We start from the raw sequence: 18,443 nt of genomic DNA, 5'->3' as shown, positions 1-18,443 counted from the left end.
TCCGCGGAGCCCGGCGCTCCCCAAACACCGCGTCTGGCCCGGGGCTACGGGTCCAGCGCCCCCCGTCTCCCGAGCTTCGCGCGCCCTTGGCTCGCGTCCCGCCTCCGCCCCTCCCGCTGCCGTCCACGCCCCAGCCGCTGGGGGCAGGAGGAGGCGGAGGTCGGCCCTCCCCGCGCCCTTTTTAAAGCGTCACGGGCTAGGGCCAGCCGGCTGATTCTGGCGGCGGAGGGAGCGGCGCGCCGAGCGCCCAGGGCTGCGCTTCCCGGCCGGCGGGGCGGCACCGTGGGCCGGCCGCTCCGGGCTCCCCGACGCCACCGGCGCCCCAGCTCCGCCCCGGGCCTCCCCGCCATGCGCACCGGCTAGTGCGCCTCGGGCGCAGCGCCCACCAGGCCGGTCCCGCCGCTCGCCCCGCTGCCGGCATGCTGCGCCCGCTGCTGCTCGCCGCGCTCTGCCTGGCCGGCCGGCTGGGGACCTCCCGCAGCTGCCAGCTGCCCTCGGAGTGGAGACCCCTGAGTGAGGGCTGCCGCGCCGAGCTGGCCGAGATCATCGTGTATGCCAAGGTGCTGGCGCTGCACCAAGAGGTGCACGGCCTGTACAACTACCTGCCCTGGCAGTACGAGGCCGGCGAGGCGGGGCTCTTCTACTCGGCCGAGATCGAGATGCTGTGCGACCAGGCGTGGGGCAGCATGCTCGAGGTGCCCGCGGGCTCCAGGCTCAACCTCACCGGCCTGGGCTACTTCTCCTGTCACTCCCACACCGTGGTCCAGGATTACTCCTATTTCTTCTTCCTCAGGTGAGCCCGCCACCTCCCGCCCACACCACCCCCTCGGCCATTTGCGTGTGACCAACCGAGGTCACCTTTATTCGGAGCCGGATCAGTACCTCCCACGGGATCCTGGCCTTGCGTGCGATGTTAGATGATGCCTTGGGCTCCTTCCCGTACTCGACTCTTTCCTGCTCCTCCCGCCGTGTCTACAACATCCTGGGTACCTCTGGCTAAGACTTGGCAAAAGAGGGATGATTCCTCCGCTTAAAGGACAGAAGAGTGTTTCAGGCAAAAGCTCTAAGTGGTTTCCAGCAACAAGTAGTCAGCCTATTCCAGGAGCAAAGGTTTATGCGGCGGGGGGGCTCCGGGATGTGGGTGGGGAGACCCTGGTCACAGTGCTTTGAGGATATAAAGGTAAATCAGGCAGGAGCCCTCTCTGATTGAGTTCCATGAAAGTTGGTTTGTGGTCCAGATGAAATGCTTGTGGGTAAGAATTCAGGTGATGGCTTCGACTCAAGTTTGAAATAAAGAACAGGTGGAACCCTAATTTAGGTGGAACTCTAATATAGGTGAGACCCTATATTTTAAACTGGATTCGGTGGGAGTAGTTTGGGCTGGGCGGTGGTCAAAACAAACCCCCTTTGAAATCAGACTGTTGCTGGAATTCTGGCTCTGCTCTCCCTATGATTTTGAGCAAGTTACTGACCTTGTCCAGAACCTCAATAGCCTCACCTTCATAATGTGAGAAACAAGGCTGGTTGAGACTAAAACACAGTAACTCATGCAAAACACCTGGTTCAGGTTAGATGGGGAACGAACAGTTATTCTGCGCACCTGCTTAAATGCCAAGATGGGAATGGTGTGGAATGCAACCCAGCTGTTGTCCTCTTGTTTCACTCGTGTTAGCTCGTATCAGCTGCCAGCAGACCTCAATGCCAGGCTCTTCGAAATAGCAAAGGTTTATGGAGGAGGGACTTGGGGGGCGGTAAGGGCTCGGGGCGGGGTGTCACAGGGCTTTGAAGTTACAGAGGTGAATTAGGTAGGACGCCCTGTCTGATAGGAGATTCCTGGAACCTCGTGCAGTTCCATGAAAGTTGGTCTTGTGGTCACGATGAAATGCGTGTGGATAAGAATTCAGACGATGGGTTCAACTGAAGTTTGAAATAAAAAGCAGCAGGTGGAACCCTAAATGCATTGGTTGTCTCCAGTTGAAAGAGAAGACTGATAAGTTAGATTCCATTTTGAGGTTCTGTATCTATCAAGATGGCGAGTGAATCCACGGCTGTGATGGGCCGTGGATTCACTCGCTATCTTGATCTTCAGGGGATCCAGGAGATCCAGTCTTCCCAGCCCCTGGAGTAGCAGTAAGGGTATATGGAATGACCATGACCTTGGCCTGCAGACTCACTTTTAGCTCTCGAGATTTCATGTCACTGAGAAAGAAAACAGTAAGTTCCACAGAGGGCCGTCAGTAAGCTCATGTCAACACATGTTTTCCATATTGAAGCCAGAATAGCTAAGTTTAGAATACATGGCGTGCTTTGTGTTGGCTTGAGTGGTTTAGCTAGATTAAGCTGAGTTTTTTTTTAATTGCTTGAGAAGTACAGTTTCTAAATGAAGTCAGCAAGAAGTGAGACAGTATCTTCTTGATACAGAGAAACTTCACATAGATTTTTTCATGCCTTTATTTAGGGAAAACACTGGGAACCCAGCTATAAAACTATTCAACAATAAAACTTTATTTTCCCAAGAAAAAAGAGCTGGGGCTTCCCTGGTGGCACAGTGGTTGAGAGTCCGCCTGCCGATGCAGGGGACACGGGTTCGTGCCCCCGTCCGGGAAGTTCCCACATGCCGCAGAGCGGCTAGGCCCGTGAGCCATGGCCGCTGAGCCTGCGCGTCCGGAGCCTGTGCTCCGCAACGGGAGAGGCCACAACAGTGAGAGGCCCGCGTACCGCAAAAAAAAAAAAAAAAAAAAAAAAAAGAAAAAAAAAAGAGCTGGAGTACTTGAGAAGACATTATTTTCTTTTCCGATTTTATAATGAAATACGGTTTTGTCTGCTGGCTCTGCGGTGGTCAGCCAACTCTTTCATCTTTTGCTCTGACATGTTTATAAAACGTTAGGGTAGAAATAGAGTCAAATGGTAGTCTGACAGATTTCTATTTCTCAGGGCTGTGTTGCCCTGATGTGTGTTAACAACCGCATACAAATCATTCCTCTTCTGTTATTCTGGGACCCACTGAGAAGAGAACAGATTCTGGTCAGTGTCACAGGAGAAAGTGGCAGTGGAGACTCCCTGGTGACCTCTAAATGCCCCCTTTGGGCTGGAGGGTAACTCCCATCTCTCCTTTTCCTTTTCTTGACTTTATCTTGCCAACAGGTACTTTACGTGAGGCTCTGTAAAAATGTTAACTAACTTTCATACTGTTCTCACTCTGTGCCAGATGCTTTACTTACTGTTTAAAATGCAATCCTCACACCACCATTAAATAATAAGGCGCTGTTGTCACCCTCTTTTTATAGATTGTAAATTGAAGCTTAGAGAATTTAAGAAATTCACTTTGTGTCAGACAGGAGATAAGTAGCAATGGTAGGACTTGAATCCCGGCTCATTACAACTGGCTTTCCTTTCGCCAAGAAACACTCTGAGAAGGAAGGCCACTGGGGAGACACAAATAGACAAACAGACACACGCACACACTGCCCCACTCCCCAACTTACGTTTTTTGAAAACCTTAAGAATAGACTCATGTGATGTGAGGCAGAGAAACAAAGTCACTTCTCTAATGAGAGCCATGGAAGACATTGTCGTATAATTGGCAGCTGTAGGTAAATCAGTGAAGTTAGAACGCACACTCACACCATGCACAAAAATAAACTCAAAATGGCTTAGAGACTTTGTGCCTTTATGAGACTTTCTCTCATAAACATAAGACATGACACCATAATATTAGAAGAGAGCATAGGCAAAACATTCTCTGACATAAACCGTGCCAATGTTTTCTTAGGTCAGTTTCCCAAGGCAATAGAAATAAAAACAAATATAAACAAACGGGACCTAATCAAAATCAAGCTTTTGCACAGCAAAAGAAACCATTAAAAAAAAAAAAAAGAAAAGACAACCTATGGAATGGGAAAAAATATTTGTAAATGATGTGACAGACAAGGGCTTAATCTCTAAAATCTAAAAACAGCTCATACAACTCAACAAAAACCAACCCAATCAAAAAAATGGGCAGAAGACCTTAACAGACATTTCTCCAAAGAAGACATGCAGATGGCCAGTAGGCACATGAAAAGATGCTGAGCGTCACTAATTATTAGAGAAAAGCAAATCAAAACTACAACGAGGTACCACCTCATGCCAGTCAGAATGGCCATCATTAAAATGTCTACAAATAACAAATGCTGGAGAATGTGTGGAGAGAAGGGAACCCTCCTACACTGTTGGTGGGAATGTAAGTTGGTACAGCCACTATGAAAAACAGTATGAAGGTTCCTCAGAAAACTAAAATGAGAACTACTGTATGATCCAGCAATCCCACTCCTGGGCATATACATGGACAAGACTATAATTCAAAAAGATACATGCACCCCTATGTTCATAGCAGCGCTATTCACAATAGCCAAGATGTAGAAACAACCTAAATGTCCATTGACAGATGAATGGGTAAAGAAGATGTGGTGTATATATAATGGAATACTACTCAGCCATAAAAAAGAACGAAATAATGCTATTTGCAGCAACATGAGTGTAACTAGAGATTATCATACTAATTGAAGTAAGTCAGAAAGAGAAAGACAAATACCATATGATATCACTTACATGTGGAATCTAAAATATGGGACAAGTGAATCTGTCCACAAACCAGAAACAGAGTCACAGATAAAGAGAATAGACTTCTTGTTGCCCAGGAGGACGGGGGGAAGGGAGAGGGATGGACTGAGTGTTTGGGGTTAGTAGATGCAAACTATTACACTTAGAACGGATAAACAACATGGCCCTACTGTATAGCACAGGGAACTATATCCAGTCTCCTGGGATAAACCATAATGGAAAAGAATATTTTTAAAAGTACATATACGTGTATAACTGAGTCACTTTGCTATACAGCAGAAATTAGCACAACAGTGTAAATCAACAATACTTTAATTAAAAAAAAGACATAGTCATAAAATTGGCTGTCACAGTCTTCTGTTGACTCTTGATTCAGGATGGTACACCCCATATGGACCCAGTCTACAGCTCTGCTTTTTTCCTTTTTTCCATTAGGATGGATGAAAATTATAACCTCTTGCCTCATGGAGTCAATTTCCAAGATGCCATCTTTCCAGACACTCAAGAGAACAGAAGGATGTTTTCCAGCCTTTTCCAGTTTTCAAACTGTTCCCAAGGGCAGCAACTGGCAACTTTCTCCAGTGACTGGGAGGTCCAAGAAGACACTAGGGTAAGAATTGGCTGTACCCTGAGCTACAGCACAATAATAGAAGAGTTACATCTTGTGTGCATTTTGTGACCAAGGGAGTCAAGAGTCCTCTTCCAAAAACCCAAACCAAAGAGTATTTTCCTCCCTTCCCTGCCAGCAGTTAACAAACACTGCTTATAAACTTCGGACTTCTGAGGCTTTACTGTTTGGCGTGGGGTTCCTCACAAAGTGAGGGAACAAGATGGGATGAAGGTTGGCACACTGTGCCTCAGTTTCCGCTTCTGTAAAATGGAAACAATAGTAGCAGCTACCCCGGAGGGCTGATGGGACATGATTTAACTAGGCAGGAAATGGAAATGTGTAAAGCCCTTAGCACAGTACTTAGCACGGTAAGTGCTCAATACACGCGAGCTATTATGACTACTACCACTATTATTATCATTATTATTGATAGCATAGGGCTCTAAGGAATTTTCTAAGAGGAAAGAAAAAGCCCTTAAGGAAATGGAATTAAATAATTATCATAGCTAACACTTCTATGATTCTTATCTATAGTTGCTAAGACGTAGAGGTACAGTGTGACCAAGGTAATTGTGGAATGTAAGGGTCGGGTAGTTTTGGGCATGAAAGTATAAAAGGGATCTTTCAATCTGAGGCAGTTGCCAGAGTTGTGGGGACATTTTAAGGATTGTCACATTCCGAGAGCAGTGGCATTGCCACAATAGACCTGTGGTGATTGTGGGACCAGGTCAGGGGAGGTGGTGGCCCATGGCTCCCAGTCTCCCATCTGAGATGTTTTTAGGACCGTGTGACAGACCACTGGAGAGAGTTCTGATGTGGGGATGTGGGTGTCCCCTGAAACAAGGACTTTTTTCATGGGTAAATTTGCACATGTTAGGTGGCTTCCTTCTTTTGTCCTATCTGGGGTGGCCTTGGGGGATGTGACTTTCTCTTGTCTGGTGAATTGGCCAGGGGAGCGGCCTTGTTTGCCCAAACCTCCTTACCTTCTGCCCAGCGCTCCCTGGCACCTGGAGGCTTTCTTCATGTTCTTTGCCCAGAAACTGTTCTCATGAAGGGCACGTGCATCCAACTAAGGAAAAATGTTGATTCTTACTTCCTTAACATGACCAAGGGTTCCTTCCTTAGGCCTACTCTACTGACAGAGATCTAGACTCCTCTGACCCTTCCTCCATGGTTTGCCAGAATTTTCTGAGTGCTTGTCTTATATTTTGCTCCCAGCATGGTTCCAAGCACCTGTTTGTTAGTTTGTTTTTCTGCTCTTCATCCGTGCCGGCACCCACCCTGCATTGAACTGGACCTACCACGTATCAGCCTGAGAATCCCCAGCCTGGGTCAGTCCTTAGCATGTTCCGAATGAAATCCTTTTAGTCTTGGTCCTTTGGGTCTCCATCCTGTGAGAGTTTTGCTTAAACTACTAAATCCTTGGTAACAATAGATTTATTTCACGAGATCAGATGTTGTTCCAAAAATACCTTATAGCTTAGCCCCCAAACTCTTTAGCTGTATAACTGATTAGCTCTGTGGTCACATAATGAAGCTATTAGCATTTCCCTGGAATTAGATTTTTCCATCATTAGAAAAAAGTAGAACAATAGGACCAGGGAGAATTGTTTCAGTGTGAAGGCAGTCCTATTTCTGGTGGTCAGATGTTGATCTTGGGGAGAATTCCTTTTCCCTTTCATCACCCTGGTCTCTTAGACAACAAAGGGTGGGCGTGTGCATTTGCTCTAAGAGTCAGAAGCTTCTGGGGAGGAAAATTAATTGTTCCAGATTGCTGAGCTGCTGTGTAGCTGAAGGCGTTTATGGACCTTGTACTTTTCAACACCTTGGCTCCCTCCATTTTTATCCATGGTCCATTTTGAAATGTACCACATTAGAGCTAAATTAAATTAGCTAGTTCATTTGAGAATTTAGGTTTAAACTAAAACTAAGTTGGCTTTCTGGTAAATGTTAGCATTTACATTTTGCGACACTCCTTGAGAAATTTTTATGGCCTCTGGAGTGACTAAAGTAGCTGTGAATTGAAGATCTGAGAGTTAGATGAAGAGTTATTGACAATTACTTGCTCCTTTCTTCCAAAAAAGGCTAAAAATTCTCTGCCTTTTCTGTCTGAAGGTGAGCATGCTATTTTCTCTCCTATGCAGGATAAACACAGCCTATTACATTAGAAGCTATGTTTTTCCTAAGGTGGTGGGTTCTCGGTCTTAGGAGGGATCAGAGGAGCTGTGCAGGTCACCTTTTTACTCCAGTTAGACTCTTGCTAATCGGAACACATGAATCCTTCCTTTGTTCTGAGACCTTTATGAACGGCCTTGGATGTCACACGTTAACGTGGCTTTCTTGAATTACGTGCCGTATCTTAGACGATGATAAATCCCGGAGGAACACGGAGTTCTTGTCCTTTCCACTGTTGCTGCTGCTCTTCTCTACGCCCCCAGTCAGCTTGAACGGTGGATCTAGGCTCTGGTTGTGAAGGGCACATCTCCTTCTTTTCTCTCCTAGTTCTCACTCACTCGGAGCATCACGTGAATGTGGGACTCTAGGGTCCATCTGGAGGTTAAGAAATGGAACCAGAGGAAAATCTTATGTAGGGAAACTTTTTGTGATGCGCACCCAGGGTGACCCGCAACTCATCCTCAGCAGCCAGATCCTCCCATTCTCTAGTTCCGTCCTCAAACGTTCCACCCATGCCTCAGACGGTAGAAACACAATCTTGCTTCTGTTTAGTGTCTCTCTGGTGCAGTATCATGGTGTTAATGGGACCGCGGGGGATGTCTTTGGCAAGTGAGAGCATCCATCCCATTTTCTGGCAGGGTTCTCTCCACACCAGCCAAGAAGACTTTCCTTCTTTTCTTCCCTGCTGGGGGAGTGTAACAATCAAAACAGAAGTTGTCTGTTTTCCCCTCTCAGCAAGTCCTGTCCCCTAGGACCAACACCCAGACGGCTCCACACTGTTCTAGAATGTCATGGGAATGAAGTAAAATCTGTGAAAGACCTGCTGCCATCTTTCTTTTTTCCCATTTTGGAGTCAGGAAGGATGGTGGGGGAGTTGTCATCCTCCAAGCTGCATCAGAAGGAACGTCGACTTTTCATCAGGAGATTGAGATTGGCTCAGCCATTTCCAGAGGCGTGACCTTAGGCAGGACCCTTAATGTCTCACAACCTCAGTTTTCTCATCTATAAAATGGGGCGAAAAACATATACACTGTCTCAGGTTGTTATGAGGACCTAATTAGAGCACATGTTTGAAAGCACTTTGTCAAGTATAAAGAGTGATGACTGTAAATTGGTAATTCGAAAGTAGGGCTTTAAAATTGAAAGGATATGTAGCTTTAAAAAAGCTTCCTGCTTCTTCCCAGGGCAGTGGCAGAGTGGTGGCAGCAGTGGTGACAGGGATATGTGTTGGAGATGGGAACAGTGATGGGGAAGCTGTCATGTGTGCTGTAATTCATTCAATAGAACTTATTGGGTTCCAGCCAGGGAGCACTTAAAAAAAATCGTTTACTGAATTATAATCCATGTTCATGTGGATTCCCAAATCTAAAAGTACAAAATGGTAGTTGGTAGAGTTTTTTTCTCCCACCTCTGACACCCATCCACCCAGTTCCCCCCTACCCTCCAAACAAGTAACCACTGTTAACAGTTTCTTGTAAACATTCGATGAGTATTCTCATCCAACAAACAATTCAAACATGATTTATTGTTGTCTTTGACACCAGTGGCACTGCACTATGCACACTTTGCTGTGCCGTTTTATTCATAAGTAGATCTTTAAAATCTTTCCATATCAATGCATGTAAGTTGCTTTAAATTGCGGCATAGTGTTCCATTGTATGAACGCCTCACTGTATATATTTAATCAAGTCCCCTGTCGATAGGTAGTTACGCTGTTTCCAATTCATTGATATTACATAGAGCGCGGACATGTGTAACATTATACATACCTCATTTTGTGGGACTGTTGAGTCCAATCTTTTTTTTTAAGATCTATTATTTACTTATTTATTTTATTTTATATATTTTTGGCTGCATCAGGTCTTAGTTGCGGCATGTGGGATCTTCGTTGAGGCATGCGGGATCTTTTGTTGTGGTGCGCGGGCTCTTCATTGTGGTGTGCAGGCTCCAGGGTGTGTGGGCTCTGTAGTTGTGGCACAAAGGTTCCAGAGTGCGTGGGCTCTCTAGTTTGCAGCACGTGGGCTCTAGTTGAGGCGCACGAGCTCAGTAGTTATGGCATTCGGGCTTAGTTGCTCCGTGGCATGTGGGATCTTAGTTCCCTGACCAGGAAATGAACCTGCATCCCCTCCATTGTAAGGCAGATTCTTTACCATTGGACCACCAGGGAAGTCCCAAGTCCAAACTTTAGCAAATATTTATTGAGTGCCTACCGTGAGGCAGCTGCTGTGTTAGATACGAGAGTTTCAGTGTTGAGCAAAATAGAGAGTTCCTGATCTCATGAAGTTTATAGTCTTAGTGTTGATGGTGGACACAATCAAAAGACCACGTTAATGACTTTATAATTTAAAATGGAAATCAATGCTCCAAGGAAAAGAAAGGAAATTATCAGGGTGTCTGATCTAGACTTAGGGGTAAAGAAAGCCTTTTCCGCTGAATTGATAATGAGACTAAAATCTGATGGATGAGGAGGTATCTTAGTTAATGTTGGGGTAACTGGGAAATGAGAGCAATCCAGAGAGGGAGAAGAATCTGTGCAAAGGCTCTGTGGTAGCAGGGTCCATGGTGCCTTTGAGGAAACCAAAGAAAGCTCCTGTGGCTGGAGGAAAGGGAGTGAGTGAGAATGAGGCCAGAGCAGTAGGTGGCGTCAGACCATGCAGGGATTGATAGATCCTGGTGAGGACTGGGCTTTGTTCTACAGTAATGGGAAACCCTTGATGTTTTGAAAGCAAGGGGTGATGGGAACAAATTCACACACACACACACACACACACACACACACCAAAAAAAACCCACCCAAAGTGGCAGGAGTAGGGAACTGGATAGGAGGGGATCCAGGTGATATAGTAAGAACAGGTAGTGGTTGTTAGAAAGCTACCAGATAGGTGTTGGACCAGGGTGGAGGCAATGGGGGTGGAGCGATGTAGGCAAACTTGAGAGAGATTTAGGAAATAAAATCAGTAGATGTTCATGATGGTTTGGATTTGGGTGGTACAAGAGGTGGGAGGGTCAAAGATAACTCCTGTGTTCCTGGCTGCCTGCATGCCAGGACTAACACTGATAAATGGGGACAGGACAGGTGGTAGGGAATTCATGAGTCTAGGGTTGGACATGTTGAGTTGAGGTGCCCTTGAGCCATCCATGTGAGATCTTGAATGGGTGGTTGTGTCTGTAACTTTGGAGCTTTGAGAAGAGCTCTGAGTAGAAGATATACCTTTGTGTCTGATCGATAACTAGGTATCAGCTGAAACTGGACACGGATGAGACTTCCATGGGAGAGGGCTTAGAGTAAGAGCAGAAGCCCTAGGGCAGGACTCAGTGGTGTAGAATGCTAACACTGGTGGAGAAGGAGCGGTCAGACCGGTACGAGGAAAACTAGGAGAGTCAACGGCACAGAATATCTCCGGAAGGATAAGTGATCGACAGAACCAAAAGCTGTTGAGAAGTCAAGTAAGATGAAGTCAAATAACCACTCGACTTTGGTGGCAGAGATGAGGACAGTTCCATAGAGTGAGGGAGGAGAATCTAGGTTGTGGGGTGTGAGGAGAGAGTGGGACAAGAGGATATGGAGATAGTGGGAGTGGGCAACGCCTTCAGGACGTTTGGCTGTGGAGGGTTGAATACAGATGAGGCTGCAGGTGAAGGCGGGAGAACAGCTGGGTGGGGGTGGGGAGCGGCTGTTGTATTTAAGGATGGCGGCCATCCAAAATAAATAAATAAAGATGGCAGCCATCCTGTTCAAAGCCTCTTGGTCCCTGTTTGCCTAGTCATCAGATGCTGTCTTCCCAAGTAGACTAAACTACTCGAGGGCAGGGATATCTGTTTTATTCACTATTGTATATTTGGTATGTTTTTATGGTGTCTTACACATTTGTTGAATGTATTATGTCTCATTCAGGGAGCTCTGAGGCCTTAGTAAGCAGAGGCCTCCTCTTTCTCCCTCTCTATTTCTACTTTCTAAATTAATATTTAAAATCCACATGTAGCAGAAGTTACTCTTTTTCAGGTACCGTTATGTTTTGACAGATACACATGGTTGTATAATCACAACTACAACCACAATATAGAAAAGTTCCATCATTGCCAAAACCCTCCCCTGAGCTGCTGCCATATAGTCAGACCCTTCCCCAACCTCAACTCCTGGGAACTTCTGGTTGCTTCTCCAACTAGTTTTGCATTTTCCAGAAAGTCATGTGAATAGAATCATGTATGTTGCTTTTTTTTTTTTTTTTTTTTAGCCTGGCTTCTTTTATTTAGCACTTGAGATTTGTCTATGTTTTATGTATCTGTAGTTCACTCCTTTTTTATTGCTTAGGAATATTCTGCTATAGGGCTGTACCACAGTTTTATTTATCCATTCAGCAGTTAGAGATACTTAGGTTGTTTCCAGTTTTAGGCTACTGGAGCTGTTCTAAATAGAGATGTATGGTTTCTGTGTGAAAATAAATTTTTGTTTCTCTTGGATAAATACCTTGGATGGGTTTGCTGGACCATAAGGTAAGTGTATGTTTAAATTTATCAGAAAATGTGAAACTGTTTTCCGGGGTGAGTGTACCATTTTGCATTTGCATTAGCCCTGTATGAGATTTCCAGTTGTTCTGCATTCTCATCAGTACTAGGTATTGTCAGTTAAAAAAAAAAAAAAGGATATTCTAATAGGTGTGTGGTGCTATCTCATTGTGAGTTTAAAAAAAATTCTACATATAAGTGAGACCAAACAGTATTTGTCTTTTTCTGACTTATCTCACTAAACATGATGCTCTCAAGGTCCATCTGTATTGTCACAAGTGGCAGGATTTCCTTCTTTCTCATGGCTGAATAATATTCCATTTTATGTGTATATACCACATGTATCTTCATGCACTTGCTGATGGACACAGGTTGTTTCCATGTCTTGGCTATTGTGATTAACGATTCAATGAACATGGTACTGATTTCTTAAAGGTACTGATTTCATTTTCTTTGTGTATATACTCAGAAGAGAGTTTGCTGGATGGTAGTTCTATTTTTCATTTTTTGAGGACCCTCCATTTGGACTGTTGCCCATAATGACTGCATCAATTTACCTTCCCACCAACAGTGTACAAGTGTTCCCTTTTCTCTATATCCTTGCTCACACATGTTATCTTTCATTTTTTGGACACTAGCCATCGTGACAGGCATGAGGTGATATCCCGTTATGCCTTTGGTTTGCATTTCCCTGATGATTAGTTGGCCATTTGTATGTCTGTTCAATTCCTTCATCCATTTTTAAATCAGGTTGTTTGCTATTTACTTGTATGAGTTCCTTGTATATTTTGCACCAGATAGATGGTTTGCAAATTATTTTCTCCCAATCCATAGGTTGCCCTTTCATTTTATTGATTCCTTTGTTGTACAGAAGCTTTTTATTTTGATACAATCCAATTTATCAATTTTTGCTTTTGTTGCCTGTGCTTTTGGGGTCCTATCTAGAAAATTATGGCCCACACCAATGTCAAGATTTTTTTTCTAGTTTCAGGTCTTACCTTTAAGTCTTTATGTTGAGTTAATTTTTGTATATGGTGTGAGATAAGGGTCCAATTTCATTCATCTGCATGTGAATCCAGTTTTCCCAACACACTGTATCTTTTTAAAATAAACTTATTTGTTTATTTTTGGCTACACTGGGTCTTCGTTGTGGCACGCGGGCCCTCTCTAGTTGAGGCGAGCAGGGGCTACTCTTTGTTGTGGTGCGCGGGCTTTTCATTATGGTGGCTTCTCTTGTTGCGGAGCACAGGCTCTAGGCACGTGGGCTTTAGTAGTTGTGGTGCATGGGCTCAGTAGTTGTGGTTCGCAGGCTCTAGAGCGCAGGCTCAGTAGTTATGGTGCACGGGCTTAGTTGCTCCGCAGCACATGCAATCTTCCTGAACCAGGGCTTGAACCCATGTCTCCTGCATTGGCAGGCAGATTCTTAACCACTGCGCCACCAGGGAAGCCCCACAATGTATTAAAGAAAATATTCTTCCCCCTTGTGTGTCCTTGGCATCTTTCCTGAAGACTAGTTGACTGTACATGTGTGGATTTCTTTCTGGGCTCTCAATTCTATTCCACTGGTCTGTTTTTATGCCTGTATCATACTGTTTTAATTACTGTAACTTTGTAATATGATTTGAAATCAGCAACCATGATGCCTCCAGCTTGTTCTTTTTTCAAGATGGCTTTGACTATTCAAGATCTTTTGTAGTTCTACACAAATTTTAGAATTGTTTTTTCCATTTCTGTGAAAAATGCCATTGAAATTTTGATAATGATGGCTTTGAATCTCTACATCACTTTGGGTAATATGGGCATTTTAGCAATATTAATTCTTCCAATCCATGAATATGGGATACCTCTCTATTGATTTTTTTTGTCTTTCTGTCATCAATCTTATAAAGTTTTCAGTGCATAGATCTTTCACTTCCTTGGTTAAATTTATTCCTAGGTATTTTGTTCTTTTTGGTGCTATCATATATAGGATTGTTTTCCTCATTTCCTTTTCAGATTGTTGTTGGTGTAAAGAAATACAACTGCTTTTTTGGGCATATGTTGATTTTGTATCCTGCAACTTTACTGGATTCATATATTCTAATTCTTGTGTGTGTGGAGTCTTCAGGGTTTTCTACATATAGAATCATGACATCTGCAAACAGAGATAATTTTACTTCCTTTGTTTCAATTTAGATGCCTTTTATGTCTTTTCTTGCTAGTACTTCCAGCATTATGTTTAATAGAATTGGCAAGAGTAGGAAAAGCTTTACATTTTCCCCATTGATTATGATGTTAGCCATGGGCTTTTCATAAATGGCCTGTATTGCGTTGTATAAATTTCTTTTATACTTATTTTATTGAGAGTTTTTGTCATGAATGGGTGTTGAACTTTGTCAAGTGCTTTTTCTGCTTACTGAGATGATCATGTGTTTCAAATTGTTCATTTTGTTAATGTGCTGTATTACCTTGATTTGCATATGTTAAACCAACCTTCCATCCCAGGGATAAATATCATTTGGTTGTGGTGTATAAACTTTTTGATACATTGTTGATTTCAGTGTGCTAGTATTTTATTGAAGATTTTTGCATCTACGTGCATCAGAGATATTGGTCAGTAGTTTTCTATTCTTGCAGTGTCTTTGTCTAGCTATGATATAAGGTGAGGCTGCTGTCATAAAATGAGTTTGGAAGTATTCCCTCTCCTATTTTTTGGATGAATTTAAGAAGGATTGGTGTTAATTCTTCTTTGAATGTTGGTAGAATTCAGCTTTGAATCCATTTGGTCCTAGGCTCTTTGCTTTTGGGAGTCTTTTTATTACTGTTTGAATCTCCTTATTTGTTACTGGTGTGTTTAATTTTTCTGTTTCTTCTTGTTTCAGTATTGACAGGTTGTTTGTATGTTTCTCAGAATTTATCTATTTCTTTTAGGTTTTCCAATTTGTTCACATAATTGTTCATAAATAGTCCCTAATGATCATTCTTACTTCTGAGGTATCTACTGTAATGTTGCTTTCATTTCTGTATTTATTTCAGTCTCCTCTCTTTCCTTCTTAGTTTAGGTAAGGGTTTATCGATTTTATTTATTTCTTTCAAAAAATCAACTTTTAGTTCTTTTCTGTTATTTTCTAGTCTCTATTTGATTTATTTCTTCTCTGTTCTTTATTATTTTCTTCCTCTGATAACTTTGGGTTTAGTTCTTCTGTAGTTCCTTGAGGTGTAAATTTAGGTTCTTTATTAGAGATCTTCTTTTATAATATAGGCATTTATCACTATAAACTTTTCTCTTAGTACTGCTTTTACTGCATCCCATAAGTTTTGGTATGTTGTGTTTTCATTTTCATTTGTTTCAAGATTTAAAAAAATTCCCTTTTGATCCATTGGTTATTCAAGTGTGTGTTGTTTAATTTCGGTGTATTTGTGAATTTCCCTCTTTTCCTTCTATTATTGATTATTCCATTGTGTTCAGAAAAGACTCTTGGTATACTTTTAATCTTTTTAAATTTGTTAACACTTGTTTGTTACTTAACATGTGGTGTAACATGTGATATATCCTGGAGCATATCTGTGTGCGCTTGAAAAGAATGTGTACTCTCCTGCTGTTGGGTGAAAAGTTTTCTATATGTCTGTTAGGTCCTTTTGGTCTATACTGTTGTTCAAGTCCACTCTTAATTGATTCTGCATCTAAATGTTACCTCCATTATGAAAGTGGGATACTGAAGTCTTCTACTATTATTGTATTCTATCACTTTCTCCTTTGGATTTGTCAATATTTTATATACTTAGGTGTTCTCACATTGAGTGCATATATATTTACAATTATTATATCTTCCTATTGAACTGACCACTTTATGATTATGTACTGACCTTTATCTCTAGAGACAGTTTTTAAAACCTACTTTGTCTGATATTAGGATAGTCACTCCTACTTTCTTTTGGTTATCTTTCACATGGAATATCCTTTTCCATTCCTTCACCTTCAGTCAATGTGCCTTTGAATCTAAAGTGAGTTTCTTCTAGATACAATACACTTGTTTCTTTTCTTAAAAATAAATTTATTTTTTTATTTTTGGCTGTGTTGGGTCTTCATTGCTGCATGCAGGCTTTCTCTCGTTGCGGCGAGCGGGGGTTACTCTTCGTTGAGGTGCGTGGGCTTCTCATTGCGATGGCTTCTCTTGTTGCGGAGCATGGGATTTAGGTGCACCGGCTTCAGTAGTTGTGGTGTGAGGGCTCTGTAGTTGTGGCTTGCGAGAGCTAGAGCACAGGCTCAGTAGTTGTGGCACACGGGCTTAGTTGTCTGCAGCATTGGGATCTTCCTGGAACAGGGCTTGAACCCGTATCCCCTGCATTGGCAGGCGGATTCTCAACCACTGTGCCACCAAGGAAGTCCCAATACAATTATATCTTAATTTTTGTATGTATTTGGCTATCCCATGTCTTCTTATTGGGGAGTTTAGTCCATTTACGTTTAAAGTGATTATTGATAAGGATTTACTATTGGCATTTTGTTCACTGTTTTTTGTTTGTCTTATAGTTCCTTTTCCCATGTTTTTCTCTCTTGCTGTCTTCAGTGTTTTCTGCTGTGTTTTATTTTGTATGGATAGGTTTTGATTCCTTTGTCTTTTTTTTAACATCTTTATTGGAGTATAATTGCTTTACAATGGTGTGTTAGTTTCTGCTGTATAACAAAGTGAATCAGCTACACATATACATACATTCCCATATCTCCTCCCTCTTGCGTCTCCCTCCTACCCTCCCTGTCCCACCCCTCTAGGTGGACACAAAGCACCGAGCTGATCTCCCGGTGCTATGCGGCTGCTTCCCACTAGCTATCTGTTTTACATTTGGTAGTGTATATATGTGAATGCCACTCTCTCACTGCATCCCAGTTTACCCTTCCTTGCCCTGTATCCTCAGGTCCATTCTCTATGTCTGCGTCTTTATTCCTGTCCTGCCCCTAGGTTCTTCAGAACCCTTTTTTTTTTTTTTTTAGATTCCATATATATGTGTTAGCATAGGTTATTTGTTTTTCTCTTTCTGACTTGCTTCACTCTGTATGACAGTCTCTAGGTCCATCCACCTCACTACAAATAACTCAATTTCATTTCCTTTCATGGCTGAGTAATACTCCATTGTATATATGTGCCACATCTTCTTTATCCATTCATCTGTTGATGGACACTTAGGTTGCTTCCATGTCTTGGCTACTGTAAATAGAGCTGCAGTGAACATTGTAGTACATGACTCTTTTTGAATTACAGTTTTCTCAGGGTATATGCCCAGTAGTGGGATTGCTGGGTTGTATGGTAGTTCCATTTTTAGTTTTTTGAGGAACCTCCATACTGTTCTCCATAGTGGCTGTATCAGTCTACATTCCCACCAACAGTGCAAGAAGGTTCCCTTTTCTCCACACTCTCTCCAGCATTTACTGTTTGTAGATTTTTTGATGATGGCCATTCTGACCCGTGTGAGGTGATACCTCATTGTAGTTTTGGTTTGCATTTCTCTAATGATTAGTGATGTTGAGCATCCTTTCATGTGTTTGTTGGCAATCTGTATATCTTCTTTGGAGAAATGTCTGTTTAGGCCTTCTGCCCATTTTTGGATTGTTTGTTTGTTTTTTTGATATTGAGCTGCATGAGCTGCTTGTAAATTTTGGAGATTAATCCTTTGTCAGTTGCTTCATTTCCAAATATTTTCTCCCATTCTGAGGGTTGTCTTTTCGTCTTACTTATGGTTTACTTTGCTGTGCAAAAGCTTTTAAGTTTCATTAGGTCCCATTTGTTTATTTTTCTTTTTATTTCCATTTCTCTAAGAGGTGAGTCAAAAAGGGTCTTGCGGGCTTCCCTGGTGGCGCAGTGGTTGAGAGTCCGCCTGCCGTTGCAGGGGACACGGGTTCGTGCCCCAGTCCGGGAAGATCCCACGTGCTGCAGAGCGGCTGGGCCCATGAGCCATGGCCGCTGAGCCTGCGCGTCTGGAGCCTGTGCTCCGCAACGGGAGAGGCCACAATAGTGAGAGGCCCGCGTAATGCAAAAAAAAAAAAAAAAAGGGTCTTCCTGTGATTTATGTCATAGAGTGTTCTGCCTATGTTTTCCTCTAAGAGTTTTAGAGTGTCTGGCCTTACATTTAGGTCTTCAATCCATTTTGAGTTTACTTTTGTGTATGGTGTTAGGGAGTGTTCTAATTTCATTCTTTTACATGTAGCTGTCCAGTTTTCCCAGCACCACTTATTGAAGAGGCTGTCTTTTCTCCATTATATTCTTGACTCTTTTATCAAAGATAAGGTGACCATATGTGTGTGGGTTTATCTCTGAGCTTTCTATCCTGTTCCATTGATCTATATTTCTGTTTTTGTGCCAGTACCATACTGTCTTGATTACTGTAGCTTTGTAGTCTAGTCTGAAGTCAGGGAGCCTGATTCCTCCAGCTCTGTTTTTCTTTCTGAAGATTGCTTTGGCTATTCGGGGTCTTTTGTGTTTCCATACACATTGTGCAGTCTCTTTGTTCTAGTTCTGTAAAAAATGCCATTGGTAGTTTGATAGAGATTGCATTGAATCTGTAGATTGCTTTT

General features: G+C 42.9%; 1 protein-coding gene across 1 annotated transcript in view; it reads left to right on the top strand.

Annotated features, from left to right (window-relative positions):
- The first annotated feature begins 413 nt into the window (after nt 1-413).
- LOC309818144 (coiled-coil domain-containing protein 3) overlaps nt 414-18,443 on the top strand; it is a 102,651-nt gene continuing 84,621 nt past the window's right edge. Inside the window, exons 1-2 of the mRNA XM_082647621.1 lie at nt 414-793; nt 5,038-5,212. Of these exons, the coding sequence (XP_082503747.1) occupies nt 420-793; nt 5,038-5,212 (549 nt within the window). The 5' untranslated portion in view covers nt 414-419. The remainder of the gene's footprint in view (nt 794-5,037; nt 5,213-18,443) is intronic.

This window comes from Grampus griseus (genome assembly GCF_964374135.1).
Source record: "Grampus griseus genome assembly, chromosome: 2".
Classification (NCBI taxonomy): domain Eukaryota; kingdom Metazoa; phylum Chordata; class Mammalia; order Artiodactyla; family Delphinidae; genus Grampus; species Grampus griseus.
The sequence above is the reverse complement of the archived record's forward strand: the minus strand, read 5'-3'. Positions and strand labels throughout refer to the sequence as shown.